We start from the raw sequence: 15,517 nt of genomic DNA on the forward strand, positions 1-15,517 counted from the left end.
TTGTTGGGGCCCTTCTCCAGTCAGCATCCGTGGTACAGGTGTATGGGACCATCTACAGTCAGCATCCGTGGTACAGGTGTATGGGACCATCTACAGTCAGCGTCGGCGGTACAGGTGTATGGGACCATCTACAGTCAGCATCCGCGGTACAGGTGTTCCGTAGTGTCTGCAGTCGGTGTGTGCAGGACAGGCACACTGTAGCACCTACAGCTGGTGTCTGCGGTACATGCATCGCAGACCATTTGCAGGTGGTGTCTGCAGTACAGGCGTACTGTAACAGCCGCAGTCAGGGTCTGCAGTACAGGCGTACCGTGGCGTCTACAGCTGGTGTCTGCAGTAGAGGTTGCACCATAGTGTTTCAGTCGCTGTCTGCAGCACAGGCACACCGGCGCGTCCACAGCCGCTGTCCGGCTGCAGCACAGGCACACCAGAGCGTCCACAGCCGCTGGCTGTAGCACAGGCACGCGGTAGCAGCTACAGCCGGTGCCTGCAGTACAGTCACTGCAGGGATCCTTTGGAAAGCTCTGGGCAAGACTGCGGGGGGGGCGTGCAGGGAGGAAACCTTAATGGAGGTTTTTTGCTGCCCCAGGCCACCACTTCAGAGCAGGCCCTGTAACAGCAGCCGGCAGGGAATTGCCCAACAGAAGACTCTGTCATGGAAACAGTAGGTTTTGAAAGTACCCCTGGTTTTGGGGGGGAACCCCTCCTTCCAGAATGGGGTCTTACTTATTCATTGTGGTTGGCAAGGGGCTGTGGCAGGGGAGAGCGGTGGGGGGAGGCTGGGGTGCAGCCCCTCGCCAGCCGGGGACAGCCCTGCCCTGGAGCTGCCATTTCCAGCTGGCCGTCGCCATTGCCAGCGAGCATCCCCATGGCTTTGGGGGTCCTTCTAAGGGGGAGCTGGAAAGGATCCGTCTCTCTGCCTGCTCAGAAGAGGACACTGGGGCTGTTCAGCAGAGGGTGGCATCCTACTTTTTGCCTGGACACGCTATCCTCTTTGCTTGTGCTGCCCACCTCAGGACTGTCCTCGCCCCATCACACCACAGCAGTTAACATCACATCGCCGTGCCCCTTCAATCCCACTTGCAGGGGCAGTTTCTGGGTTCATCTTCATGTAGGTCTGGCTACAAGCCCCTTCCCCATAGCCTGATCCAGCTCAGGGAAAGCACAACTGGAAACGCGTCTGGTTTAGACAGGGAGCTGCCGGAGGGGACCATATTCACATCTATGTTGAGTTGTCTTCTGTTAAGAGTGACCATGACTGATGTCCTCATTACCCTTGATGCAGAGGACAAGGCAGGGAAGGATCAACTCCCAAAATAAGAAGCTAGGGGCAGCGAGGAAGGCTGCCAGAGGTGGGTGCAGCTCCAGAGCCCCTGGTCCACCACATCTCGTGTGCCCCTCACCTTCCTCCGCTCCTGCCCAGGCTCCTCCTTCCTCTCCGCCACCAAGAAATCATTCACTACAGGGGCAAAAGCACATATTCTCCAACCTCTTTTTCCACAGAAGATTGGTTTTCCCACTGCTGGGTTTGCTGGGTAATAAATGCAGTTCCCCACTGTCGCCTTTCAACTGGTCCCAGCCAGAGCGAGGACGCAGCCCGGGGAGCTGCATGCCTGGTGAGCTGCTACTCGCTGGCCCGTGCACCCACATGCCAGGGTGCTGGCTTTTGCTAGAGAAACTGTTAAATGAGCAAATACAGCAAATGGAAATTTGCATTAGAAGCATCTGCAGAAATTGCAAAGGTTTTGTTATGTGCTTGGAAAAGAAAAATCAACATGGCTTTGGGCAAAACAGGCAAACAAAGCAAATACTGCATGGGAAATTGCGATTCAAGCGAGAGAAAGTTGGTTTTCTGGCTAGATTTTTTGCACTAAAATAGCTCCGGCTCCTGCCTGGCGGCAGGGCTCATCTCCAAGACGAAATGAGGTTTTGCGGGGTGAAAGCAGCCGAGCAGTGAGGTCTGTGTGCCAGCAATGGGATCCTCTGCCTGTGTCCTGGCCATGCCACAGAGTCCCCAGGGACCTTGGCTGGGTCCCTCCTCTGCCTCTCTAGTGTTCCACCTGTAGCCAAACAGCATCATCACCCGTGAGACTCTTGGTGCCTCGGGGCAGGAATTGTCCCTTGCCACATAACTCTGGTGTCTGTCTCTGCACAGGTCCGGCCTCAGGTGAGGCTGCCAGGCACGTGGGCAGGAGCAGCAGCAATTATTTTAATGACTGATAGGACGAGGAACAGCAGGGCAGAGTGAGTAGCTTTGCTCCCTGACAGGACCAAGATGTAGACTGTGGTGGTTGGTGAATATATTTGCACCGGCGTGAGCAAAACCGAAGGCTACAGAGAGCAGATCTCATGCTTCTCAAAGAGCAGGCTGATTGCTGGGGGGCTGGAGGAGCTCCCACCCTGCGTCCCATCATCGCCACTGTCCTCAGAGATGAGATGGCTGTGCTACCTGGGGGTACCTGGACTGCGGTGCCAAGGTGGGGGGGGCTCTGACCCTAGTGCAATTCCTTACCTGCTTCAATTCCTGGCACGACCCACCAACTTCCAGGGCTGTAGGGAGGGAATATTCAGCAATTTGAGATTGGTAGGAAGAGCTGGCTCCTGGTTTGCAGGCAGCTCCCAAGCTGCTCAGAGCCCTGCATGCCAGATGTGGCATTGCCCCCTACCTCGGGTCCCAGCCATCGCCTGCTCATCCCAGCCAGCACGGGATGGGGTGGCAGCCAGGGAGCCACACTGCGAGCATGGTGGGGACACATGGAAGGGGGCAGATCGGAGAGCAGGCAGGGGGAAAAAGAGGAGCAGCAGAGTGAATGAGAATGACATTGTAATTAGCACTTAGCGCTCCTCGCCCGGAGCTTTCAAAAGAAGGTCATCTTCGTTATCTCTGCTTTACAGGCAGGGAAACTGAGGCACGGGGGAGGCCATGAGAGCTATTTGCTCCAGGTGACCCGGGAGGGCTGGGGCTGGGCTGGGAGCAGGGTCTGGGACTAGTGTGCCCATGCTCTGCCACCACAGCTGCACCAGGGCCAGCTCTTGCTTGCACCGCCCAAACCCAGCGCTGCAAATTCAGCAGTGAGGCCATGGGTCCCCTCTCTGCCTGTCTCCCAGCTCCCTGTTTTCAGGGCCCCTGTCCCTCCAGCATCACTGCCTCTGAGAGGCATTTGAGACCAGGCTGCACCCCAAAATCTGCTCGTAACATCCCTCTCAGCCATGCTTGCCATCCCCTCCAGCCCTGCAAAGGCTTGTGTCCTGCTGCGAACGCGAGGCCATCTGGGCTTCTGCAACGGCTGTGTTGGGTAATGGAATATGTTTTGCTGGTTTTTTTCTCTGGCCAGTACAGCTCCCCCTTTATTTAGGTTTAAATGGATGCCATCTGGCTAACGAGCTCATACTCATGTTCTAGATTAAAAGGCAATCCTCTGCGCGTTACCGATGCGGTGCTGGAGATTAGAGAGGTTTAAATGGTTTTGAAGGTGTAATTTGCTTTTCATGCATGGTGCTATTTACCTCCTGGTGGGTGGGCTGGCATACCCATCGCCATCCCCAGCAGCTCCCTCCTAGCTCTGGTCTTCTCCACTGACCCCAGCTGCAAGAGGAGGAGAGCTGGTGTGTCCCTGAGCCTGGCATCCTTGCGGTTGTTGCTGCTGTTTGTCGGCTCCCAGAGAGGCTCATTGGTGCAAGGAGGATATTCCCTGCTTGCCCCTAAAGCCCAGCATGTCTCCACCCACCTGTCTTCTTAGCTGTCCCCCTCTCCACACCTCTGTGCACACCAGCATCCTCTGGGACATGGCATGGCTCACCGGGACAGAGCAGCCTTTGCTCCTTTCCCAGCCCAGGGAGAGGGGGGCTGGCTGTGGCCCATTGGGGTATCGATGGCAGGCCACTGGGGCAGCATGCAGCACCCATCGGTCACTGAGAAGACACCGATGAGGGGTACACTGTCCCTGGCATGCCCAGAAATGCTGCTGCTGTTGCATCAGGCTGGTGGAGAGCATGGTGCTGGATGCCAGTCCCAGAAGGGGCTGCCCCAGAGCAGCAGCAGCAGCTGCCCCTGCTGGGTTCTTCATTTTGCACATCCTAAGCACCAGCTGCTGCTGTGAAGTGCCTGGGTGTGCTCCCGTCTCTTAAAAAAACCTCAGCAATGCACTTGTAGGCAGTGTCTGCTCCTAGGGTGATGCTGCAGCTGCCAAGGAGAGCCCAGCACCGGGATTTGACTTTCTGAATGGAAAGGTTAAAAATGAGATGAGGAAAATGCAGCATTTGTGCAAAGTGTGTCATCACCACCATCAACACTTGGTTGGGTTGGCAGCTCCCATGTAAAGTGGCACAGGCCATTGAATGATGGAGCATGCACCAACAAAAAGCCTCATTTTGCAGTGAGTTCCCCCACAGCTGAGCTGAAGTCTTGCTTCATGGCCATCTCCTTGTGGTCCCATCACGCCCTTTGGTTGCCCAGGACAGACCAGCTCTCATTGCGCTGCATGCGAGGGCAAACCCTGACTGCTCCTGCCTGTGTTTGCTTCCACAGATGGCTAACCCTGTCCCGTCAGCCTGCTGCGTGGTGCTCGCCGCGGTGGTGGTGGTGTACGCCCAGAGACACAGCCAGCAGCGTGAGTCCCTTCATACCTCTCCCACCTTGAGGGTCCCGAAAAATGTGAATGCCGCTCCTCCAGTCTCTCTCCTGGGGCGAGCTGGGTGCGCTTTCCGGGCTTGCCTGGTGCCATGTTTCTGGATGTTATCACTTTTCTCCTCTCTGTGTCACATGCGTCCCCTCCTGCCCACCGCTGCAGGATTTGGGCATCCTGCGCCCCCCACAAAGCCTGCTGGTGCCCCCCTCGCCCTGCCCACACCCCCACATGTCCCAGGGTGCTCCTACAACCAGGGCACTGATTCTCCCTCCTTTTCTGCACACTTCGCAGTGCAACCCGCCCAAGGGATGGGTGGGTGGAAAGAAGCGGCTGCCTGACAGCCCCAAGCCCTGACACCCTACCCCATGACCATGATGGGTGCTTCATCCTGCTCTCACCTCCTAGGGGTGGCTTTGCCCCCATTGCCACCACCCATCTGTGCCCACCACTAGCTCCTGCCTCTCCAGGTTAGCAGAGGATTTGGGGCTTACCTTAGCAACATCTTGTAAAGAGATGAAATTTTAGAGACAGCAGTGACCCTGGATCCAGGCAGGAGCAGGATGGTTATGGGGCGGCGGGTTGGGTCCTGCTGTGGGGTCACCTATGGCAGCCCTGCAAAAATGGGACAAAATGGGGGACCTCCAAAACTCACTGGATCCTTGGCAGTCAGCTTGGCTATTGTTGCTTTTGGTGGATGATAGAGTAGAGTTTTGCTGATTAACTCTGGTAAGGACATCTCTGCATCCATGGGCTCTGTGGGATTGAGGAACACAGCCAGAGCAACCTGCTGAGCTCCCCTAAATCCAGCTGGTTGGGTTTACATTGCTAGAAGGTGACATCCTTGCTTGCTTGGACACAAAGCAGGTGGGGTTCAGTGGCATGTCCCCATCATGTGGGGACAGCCGCTCTCCAGCCACAGAGGGAGTTTGCAGGGTGGTGTTGCAGGAGCATTCCCAGCACCTTCCCAGGGTGCCTCCTTGAAGCATTTGGGTGCTGAGCTGTGTGCTGCTTGTGCTGGAGTGATGCTTTCTGCAGAGAAGCAATGCTGCTTGGTCCTGCTGTGCTTGCAGAACCACTGCCTGGGAATCCTTGAAGGACCCAATATCAAGGCTGCCAGAGCATCCCTTGGATGCACCATGCTGCTTCCCTCCATGCTGTGGGGACAGCAGCCCAGACCTGTCGCAGAGGAAGATGCACAAAACACAGAAGTGCCAGGTACTTCAGGGTTGTGCACACTTCAGATGTGATGTCTAGACAGAGAAACAAGTGCTGCTCCCCACCAGCGCTGGCCAGGGCCATGCATTCACTGCTGGCAGCAGTGTGCTGGCACAGAGAACACAGCCCCGGGCAAGGGCCCTGGCCAGGCGAGCTGAAACAACTGTCACCTTCTGCTCCATGATCCAGCAGGATTCAGGGATTTGGCAGCATAGCTTCACCATCCCTATGTCCCTCCTCCTTCCCTTGCCTGGCTGCATCCAGGAGGGAGATGTCTGGGGCACCAGCTCAAAACCAGAGCTGCTGAGACCTGAGTGCATCAACAGGTGCCTGGAGGGGGTGCATTCTCTGCATCCACAGAAGCCAGAGAGGCTGCTCTGTACTGGGGGACATAAGAAAGAGAGAGGAGGGAAACCTGAGTACAAGAGCTGGAGGAAAGCTGGTAGGGCAGTTCCAGGGCTGTCCTCGATCTGTTTCCCAGCGGCACTGTGCGTCCCTCCTGAGCATCAATCTGAAACACTGAGGTGATGCCCTGGGCACAGGCTTTGGAGCAGCAGGTCCCCTGCCCACCCCACCGTGCCCAGCTTGGAGAGGCTGCAGGCATGCAGGTGAGGTCAGGGAGGGTCCGCCCTGCATTAGAGACCTGGGGGGTGTGCTCTCTATCCCCCCCCTGAGCTCACTCCCTGCCCTGCTGCAGCTTCCCCTCACCAGCCAGCACCAGGGCTCATCCCCTGCCAGCCAGCTGGGAAAGCACAGCGGGAATGGAGTGGAAGGGTGGATTAATCCCACTGGTGGCAGGGACCGGGTGGAGTGGGGGGAAGATGCTGGCACGGAGTCCATTTATCATGCACTTGAGGCACGCTCGACTTTAATAGCTCATGAAGCACTTTAAGAGATGCATTAGCACTGAATACTTGAGTGGGGAGGATGTGACAAGCTAAGTGAGCATGAGCAGGGCGCAGCGAGGCCGGCCAGACGCTCCTGGCTCTCACGTGCACCCCGGTGATTACTGGAGCGTCCTGCAAAGTGCCACATGAATTAATAAATGCAGCGTCGGACTCGGAGGTGAGGCTGCTCATGCATTAACCCCTCTGCTGCTCGTCTTTGGTCCGTCTCCTTGGAGCTGGCGGAGCAAAGGGTGCATTTGTCTGTGATACGGGAGCACAGGATGCTCCCCAAGGTGGGGGGGGAGGGTAGAGGGGCTCAGAGGTCAGCGGGTTTGGGTACCCTCCTTCCCTCTCATCACAGAGCTCCCTTGCTTTGTGTCGATGGCAGGTTGCTAAAATTACACTTGCACCACCACTGCTGGGCACCGCAGCTTCCAGCTTCCGGTGGGGTGGGCACTGTGTAGAGCTGCCACTCAGGGCACCCCTGGGGGGATGCTCAGAGGCTGTCACTAAGGTGCTGGCTTGGGTAGGGGGTTTTGAGTGTCCTGCTGCAACAAAAGAGGGTTTTAGCAAGGCATTCTCCCACAGCATGGTCCCTTGTGTCACCCTGACCAGCTGGCATGGGGATGTGGCGGACTGCCTGGCTGCGGGCAGGGGACACCACTCCCCAGGAGAAACATCCCTGATTTCCCAGGCTGTGTCTTCACCCCCAGAATAGCTCAAGCCACCAAATGGGGATTGCTCCCAGCCCACTTCCACCGCAGAGTCTTTGGCTCTGGCGTTGGTGCCATTTTGGGGCAGCTGGGTTGGACCATGGGTGCTGCTGGAGCTGCCAGCGCTGCTGCCGGCCGGGAGGTGCACAGTGTGCTCATGGCTAATCCTGTCGCTGCTATATCACCCCACGCTGCTCAGCCCCTCATGCTGGGTGCCGCTGGAAGGCTCCAGCGGTGTGCTCAGCATGGGTGGGATCACTGCTGCTTGCTGCCGCTGCACTGAATGCGTCCCTTTCCCCAGGACAGCCGGCGCAGAATCATTTTCAACAGCCATCTCGGTGCTCTTGAATTTAGCCGAGAAAAAGGCGATGCACTGGGTAAAATTGCAAGTGGGTAAAATGAAAAAAAAAAAGAGATGAGGGTTGCAGAGAGTAGCTGCCAGAATAGGTTGTTGCAGGGTGGTGTTTGGCCCTCCTGCCTGACTGGCTGAGCAAGTGGTCCAGGGATGTCCCCCTGGTGCATGGGTAAGCACTTAAAGTAAGCCAGCTTCAGACAGGGCAGCCTGATGGGGAGCATCCTGCCTCCAGAGATGGGCATTGCCCCAGGCAGCCACGGGGCTGTCCCCATCTGCAGAGCTCCCAGCCAGAGCAGAGGTATGAGCAGGAGCTGCAAGAAGAAATAGGAGGGGACAGAGGAGGCAGGACTGGCTGGACATCATACCGGAGAGCCCAGTGCCCTCCCTGTTATCACCAGTAGCTCAGTTTTCCTTCCTGTGTTTCCTTCTCCAGGCAGTGGTTGCTGCCGATTTATTTCAGAGTGGAGGAAGATGATGGGGTAAGCTCAGCAGAGCACAGAAGCGATGCTGCCTGCTGTGACACTCACCTTTGGTTGGCCGGGGACTCCATCATGTGAGAGCAGCACTGGCAGAGCTCCCTGCCATGCAGAGACCCTCTCCCTAGCAGGTCTTGGGCACCCTCAAATGAAAGGGAGACGCTACAGCATAAGCCTGGGGCTTTGCCAAAGCTCCTTAGGTGGGAGGTGTGTACGTGGTGGAGACGCCTAACCACGTGTCAGGCCATAAAGCCTACGTGCATGGGTGATTTCAGTTCTTTCTGTTCATTGCCATGACTGCCTGTGGCTGGGACTGAGCTGTTCCCCGTAGACCCAAGGGCTACAGCAGTCCTGTGAAGAGGGAGCTCTGCTTCCCCAAGCTCCTGCCACAACTAAAGCATCTTCCCCATCCGTCAGCTCTACCTGAGTTATGTCCACATCTGTCCCAGATTGAGATTTCTCTGCTTTTAAAAGAGGAGTAATTCTGTTTTATTGATCCTCACCTTGCTGAATTAACTCATGTTTAAACAATAATTATGTTTTCACCCAGGAGAGGAGACAAAGAGATAAACGCCTCTGGAAATGAATGCGTTTCAGATGCCACATGCCGGGGTTAATTTATTGATGGGCGCAGAAGCTGCTATCTCCTCTCTTTCTTACCAGCAACAAGCAATTAGCCCCCATCATTCCTCAACCAAGGAAAAGAAAGAGAAATTTTGTTTCATTACTTTCCCTTCTCTCTTGCTCTCTTAAGCCCTGGCACTAATCTTTTGCAATCGGTTCTGCTGCAAAGCCTCCCGGGAGCTCCAGTTCGCATGCACCTCGTTAGAAATGCTGCCCACATTTCAGCTAAGACAAAGCCTGGGCTGGTAAACAGCCTTCAAAATGAACAGCAAAGCCATGCAAATTGGCTTTTCGAAGAGAAACCAACTGTAGATAGACCCTCTATCCCCTCCCCACATTGTCCAGCCTTCTCCATGTGGCATTTGCTGGCGGATGGGGATGCAACTGGCTCTTCCTGGACTCTGCTTCCTCCCACATCAATCAGCCCGTGCAACTCCCCAGGGCTTCTGCCTGGCACAGCTATAGTTGCTTTGCTTTGGGGGGTTTTCTCTGGGTTTTCTGTGTAGGAGATGGTTTGTAGATTCAGGCAGGAATGTGTGGTTTGTTTGTAGACATCCAAGTAGATTTTGGCTGTTGTGGAAATGCTGTTCAGTTAAGGTGCCTGGATTCAAGTGGTGTGATGGGCTACCTGGGTCTCGAGGCTTGGTCTTGTGCCCATGGGTGTGCGGGAGAGATGTGCATCCAGCCTAAGACAACACTGCAGGAGTAGTCGCTCCAAATATGCATACAGAAAGTCTCATCTCTTTTCTCGTCTCTTCTCTTCTCTTTCTCTTCTCTTCTCCTCTTCTCTTTCCTCTCCTCCCCATTGGAGCGCCTTTCACTCATGCATTAAGCGACATGACTAACATCTGTCATGTGTTGTTTGTTTTTCCGCTTGCTCCCCAGGGCGAGGTGCGTGTGCAACAGAGTGTTTTGGAATTTTTTTAATTGGCACGCGCTGTTTACACTGGGGAAGGCAAGGTCAAAGGGACCACGTGTGTGTGTTGAGCGGCCGGCCGGGAGGCTGGAGACAGAGCGTGCTTCCCGCAGAGGCTTGTTCCTCACTCAGGCTGGGGCCAGCCCAGGAGAAAGCTCTGTCTCCTCATTCCATAGCATCTTCCCTCCTTTCCTGACACCTCCTTGCATCTTGGGTCAAGTTTTGCTCTCATCACAGCACGCTGGTACTTCATCTCCAGGTGGCTCCTGCCAAGGCATTATCGGTGTTGTCCTCCTCAAGATGCAGCCCTGCTTTCTGAGAGTCTGACCTACATTCTTCCACTGGAGATGAATGGACTCGTGTTTGGCTGCACAAAGCACATGCTTTTGCTTAGGGAAGGCTACTATATGACTGCTCCAGAGCTCTGCGTGCAATGGACTCTCCCTTTCCATTATATACATCAGGTTTTGTGTCACCGCAAACTTTGCCAGCAACAGTTTTATGTTGCCTTCAAGATAATTGATAAGGCGAGTGATTAGCAATGGGCCAAGAACAGGTCCCTGTAGGGCCACACTGGGAACACCCTCCTGCAATGATGATTCCCCATTAACAATTAATTTCCCTTTAGCAATTACATTTTTTAATCCTTCCTGTTATAACACTGGATGCTCTCATTATCCAGCTGGCTGAAATACCAGCCTTGCTCCAAACTGCAGCCCCATTCAGCATGTGAGCTGGTTTCAGAGTATTTCCAGGACCTCTCCTGGGTTAGAAAGCAAGGCTTGGCATAGCATCTACCTGCCCCAGTGTCCCTCAGTCTTTGCAAGCCATCTTGAAGCCAGAACGCACTTCAGATTTGCTTCATGGAGAGCTTGGAGAGCCAGAACAGAGGCACGGTGCTGGATCAATAAAAGGACACATCTTGGCATTGGAAGGATGTTATCACGGTTTGCTCAGCGCAGTCCAAGTCGGGGGGCTTAGCTCAGCCTGTCCTCGGGCTAAATGAGCTCAGTTCTCAGTGGTGTTCACGTAATCTGCTGAAGGAGCCAGCTGTGTCTGGAAGACCTCAGTCCCAGGGCATGTCACAAGTAGATAGATGTTCCCACCTTGGACCTGCAAGGAGGGAAAGACACAAGCGGTGGGGGAAGGTCTTGCCACAGGTGTGGACACCCCTGTGGACGGCAGCACCGCCGGCAGAGCAGCACTGCCTGCACCTCTGGGCACCCCAGCAATCACCTCACTTCTGTAGGCGACTCATGTACCCGGCAGGTGAGTCAGCCTGACTCACCGAGGACACATTACCCCTCACATGAAGGCTCCAGTGCCGGCAGCTTATGTGCAGCAATTAGGATTCAAGCGTCTCTGCGAGACAGAGCCTGCTTAAATCACTCTGAAGGCTGCCGTTCAAGGACAGGCATCCTCTCTTTGCCTCCTTTGCCTTGCTAATTGCTTCCTGGGGCTAAGCTAGCCCAAGCTCACGACCAGCCTGCTGGGGACTAGAAGTGTTCCAGTGGGGTTGCTGTATCTGCTGGGGGACGGTCTGCTGGCCCACCCAGTGCTGGCCGAAGGTACAACCTGGCTGTAGCTCAAGTTGCAGGAAATTCATGTCCCTGTGATGTCTTTACAAGAAAGATCCATTACCTCCATCCCTAGGCATTCATTACCATGGTGGTTTCCTAGTTGCCTCCCCATCTTCCATGCCAGCCCACGGCTGCAGGGAAGCAGCAGAGACAGCAACTCACCCCACCTGCAGTGGCATCCCAGCTGCAATCCATTAAACTCTGCTACATGCTGTTAGGGCATTTAAGAGCCCATCAAGGTCTAGGGTCACCCTTGCTGTTCTGATCTTTCCCTGCTGCTTTGCTGCCCTAAGTGGTGAAGGTGATTCTGTCTGAGAAGAACCTCACACCTGAACAGGCACAAACTTCTGCACCCCCCTCCTTTTCCTTCCTACTCCTCTGTCTGTCCCAGAGCACCTGGTTTGTTTGGGTTTTTTTTATCCCCAGCACAAGATGCATCTCCTGAAAGTTTCCCTCTCTGTGAGCTAAAAGAAAACAGCAAAAATAGCTCCAGGTCTTGGAACATCTTTTTCTATTACTGGACATACCTCTAAGCTCAAGTAGATTTCCAGCCCAGACACAGAGTGAATTATGGCCAAACTCTCGGAGGCTGACCTTGTGGTCAGCCAGAGCACAGGCTTGCTAATAAATGTGGTCAGCCCCTACTGCAGACAGCCTATTTTTAGTGCCCGTGTTTCCTTGCCCGCTGCCTCATCACCCTGCAGGTCCCAGAGCTGAGCATCCCCCAGGGGTCCGGCCAGTGGTGCAGGATAGCCCCATGGAGAGGGAGCACGTCCCAGGCTCACTCTTCCCTCCTGGGCGCTGGGAAATCAAGAAGGTTGATTTCCACACAGTGCCTCAGGGAGCGAAAAGCTCATGGCACTCACCTAGGATCTGTGCCTGGAAAATAGCTGCAGGTCAGCGTGAGATTGATGTCCCATTGTGCAAAGTGCTGTCGGATGCATGAGGAGAGATGGTCTTAAAGTACAGGGCGGGGAGAGAGGAGAACAGGAAGAAAAATAGGGGGACTGGCACTTAGGTGAGAGGGAGCACAGCTCCAGGGCTTTGAAGACTTGCTCTTTGCAAGTCACTGAAGTTCGGAGACATGCAAAGGGCATTGCAAATAAGCTGCCTGCTTTTGCTATACAAGTCTGTCTGGAGACACTTGCACTGAATTTACCCCTTTCTGGGAATGGAAGAAGTTATTTGAAATGGAGCCAACAGAGATGAGGTTCTGGAGCAAAGCTGGGATCTGTCCCCAGGTCCACATGAGCCATCTGACTACTTGGAAGGAAGTCTAGTAGGAAATATCTGGGATGCTAACAAAAATATGAACCGTTCCATCAGTCTGGTGTATTGAAGCAGACCACAAAGCTGTAAAAGATAAAAAAAAAAAAAAAAAAAAAAAAAGAAAATATTTAAAACAAAAAAAAAGAAAAGGAAAAGGTAAGTGTGTGGATCTGGCAGGTTTTGGACAAGTCATGATCCCACAAAACTGGTGAAAATAGTTCACATCTGTAGTGAGAAGAAGAAACCGCCGGGAGGATTGCAGTCTGCCAGGATTCATTAGTTCTGCCAGTGGCAAGGAAAACCATGTCTCAGTAGTCTCTTAAGACTTCATTAAACATATCAACAGGCAATGAAGGAGGAGGAATGGGGTTTGTAGTCCACCCAGACACCCAGAGGAGCTTTGGATGGAGAGGGTTCAGCCCAGGATGAAGCCCTGGGAGTCACTGCTGGCAGGGGCGAAGCTGCAGTGACCCACAGGGAGGAGGCAGAACCTGCTGGTGTGAATGTGCAGAGGGGAGAGCGTAGGACAGGGACCTGCACTCGGCTCAAGGAACACCTGCGTAAGCCAGCTGGGTCCCTGGTGACAAACACTTGCTGAAACCTGCTGCTGGACCAGCCCCAGATCATGGGGAGAGGCTGAGAGGGAGCGTTTGGATAAAGGTGAACTTCTCAGATAGCATCGTCTTGTTGTGTGAGGCAGGAGCAACGCTTCCTCTGTCGGCACTTGCTTGTAAATCGAGGCATTGCCATACTAGCTGGGAGCCCCCAAATGCTGGTGGAAGCCAATATCTCATTTGCACAGATTTTCAGACGATGGGAGCTCAGGCATATCCCAGCACACAGGGAGTAGCCGTGAGCTTTGCTCTTCATGTGAACTCTGGCTGCTGCAGAAGGGTCATGTCCTGTCCTAACACCAGGCTCCTTTTGGAGAGGGAGGAAGCAATCCTCCTCTGTGGGTTACGCCAGTTGGTTTCTTATGCCTGTTGTTACGTTCTGAAAGGCTTCCAGAAATGGAAGATCTCATAAAAGAGCGACAGTTGGTTTGAAAACCTTTTGTGCTTCAGGGGTTTGGCTTCAATTAGCCTCCACAAGCTCAGAAAGGTCTTGCCTTGGAAGTCACACGTGGCCGTCCCAGGGAGCCATCCATCTCACATTTCCAAAACAGCCTGGTTCCCACCAGCCTGTTCAGTGACACATGCCCAGCTGAACTTGGACTGATGGTGCCACTTGTTATTTATCCCCTTTTGAAGTGTTTGCAGTGTCTGAAGTGCTGGAGCATAGGCTGCCCTGGGACTGCAAAGCCAGCCTCCGGTCAGGCTGAAAGAGCAGAGTGCTGCAGCTCTGGGCACTGCTTGCAGGAGCCCACGACCTTAGCAGAGGGTGCTACAAATCATTCCCAGCGTGTGTCAGCAGGGCTGTGTGCAACAGACCCTGGGACCAAAAGGGCAGGCAGGGCTGGGGCTGAGATGTTCAGGTCCTGCACATCCATCAGTAGTGTTGGACACAGAGTGAGTCACTTGCTGCTGTCTTCAGGCCACCTGCGACACGTTTGTGACCAAGCAAAGCCCTGGATAATGGGAGCACAGCCGCAATGAGACACTGAGACCAAACATCATCATCTCTGCTTTCCTGGGAGAGGATTTTGCTAGGGTGGGAACAGAGCATAGGATTCATGAACCATGCTCGGGAGCACAGATGCTGGGACACAACGTGTACAAACCTTAATTTTCAAAGTCTTTTTGGGGGGTGGGAGGGCTGTGGGGGATGTAATTTCTCTGGGCAGGCACTGTGCAAAGGGAAATACCTAATACCCAGATTCCTAATCCATGTGGGAGATGCAGAGGCATAAAAAAAAACCCAACAAACAAACAGGAGAACAGCTTGCAAAACGTGTAGTCTGTCCTGTGGATGAAAAGAGCATCTTTCAGGATAAGCAGTCTTGGGCAGGACTAAATGGAGCGGATCCGTGCAGAAAAGCCAATATAATTGTGGCATATTAAAAGGAAAAGGAGAAGAAGAAGAAGGATTGAGCAGGGGCTGTGGCAGGCTCGTTACAGAGGGGAAAAGCGATGCATGTCACCTTGTAATGAGTGCTCCAGGAAGGCCAATCAGGTGGAGAAGTGAAGTGAAACCGCACAGCGATCGACGGTGATGGAGGCAGGGGGGGTTACAGCGGTATCAGTCTAGCGTATGGACTGTTGATCTCTTGGCGTAGGATTTGCTGGGAAAGATTGTTATTTAGGCTTAGCTGCCACCAGGTGCTAATTGCAGCTGAAGCGTCTGGAGCCTCCTCGCGCTGCCTTCCATTTGCTTAGAGCCCTGCTGGTGTTGGGAAAGGGGCTTTGTGTACGTGACTCACAACGTGGGGATGAAACAGCCTTTGTCTCCGTTCAGGAGACAAGGGGAAGGGGCTAAAAGCTTCTCTTTGCACAGTTGCATAGCATACATCTGCGTGCAGTGTGAGTCCCTGTCCCACAGCCCTGGACAAGGCACAGCCACCTCCTGCTGCAAAATCCCCCTGGATGGGGCAGAGCCTCGCTGCAGGGTGCACACAGTTGGCAGAGCCATGCGCTGCCCCTCGCCCAGGTTCAACACACTTCACCTTCCTAGCTCTTTTAGATCCCTGTTAGCGGATTTAAGCCATCCAGCAGTAGCTGGGCTCTTTTTAGTTATCTATTCTGGAGTGTTGCAAAGCAGCCAGAGGTCTGCAGAGCCGATGCTGAACAACATTGACTTGCAAGACTGGAAGCCTGGAGGACTTCGGCCAGCCAAGAGCTGTGTGCTTTGTAGGCAAGAAGAGAGCCAGCACCATCACACCGAGGAGCTGACTGAGATGCGCAAGCTAAAGCAGAGC

General features: G+C 54.2%; 1 protein-coding gene across 2 annotated transcripts in view; it reads left to right on the top strand.

The window, feature by feature from the left end:
- CNTFR (ciliary neurotrophic factor receptor) overlaps positions 1-15,517 on the top strand; it is a 215,629-nt gene that overhangs the window by 118,708 nt on the left and 81,404 nt on the right. For both annotated transcript variants that reach the window (XM_035902723.1, XM_009647268.2), the window contains one exon: positions 4,529-4,610. In XM_035902723.1, coding sequence (XP_035758616.1) covers positions 4,529-4,610 — 82 coding nt within the window. The remainder of the gene's footprint in view (positions 1-4,528; positions 4,611-15,517) is intronic.

This window comes from Egretta garzetta, unplaced genomic scaffold (assembly GCF_000687185.1).
Source record: "Egretta garzetta isolate BGI_Z169 unplaced genomic scaffold, ASM68718v1 scaffold59, whole genome shotgun sequence".
NCBI classification, from domain to species: domain Eukaryota; kingdom Metazoa; phylum Chordata; class Aves; order Pelecaniformes; family Ardeidae; genus Egretta; species Egretta garzetta.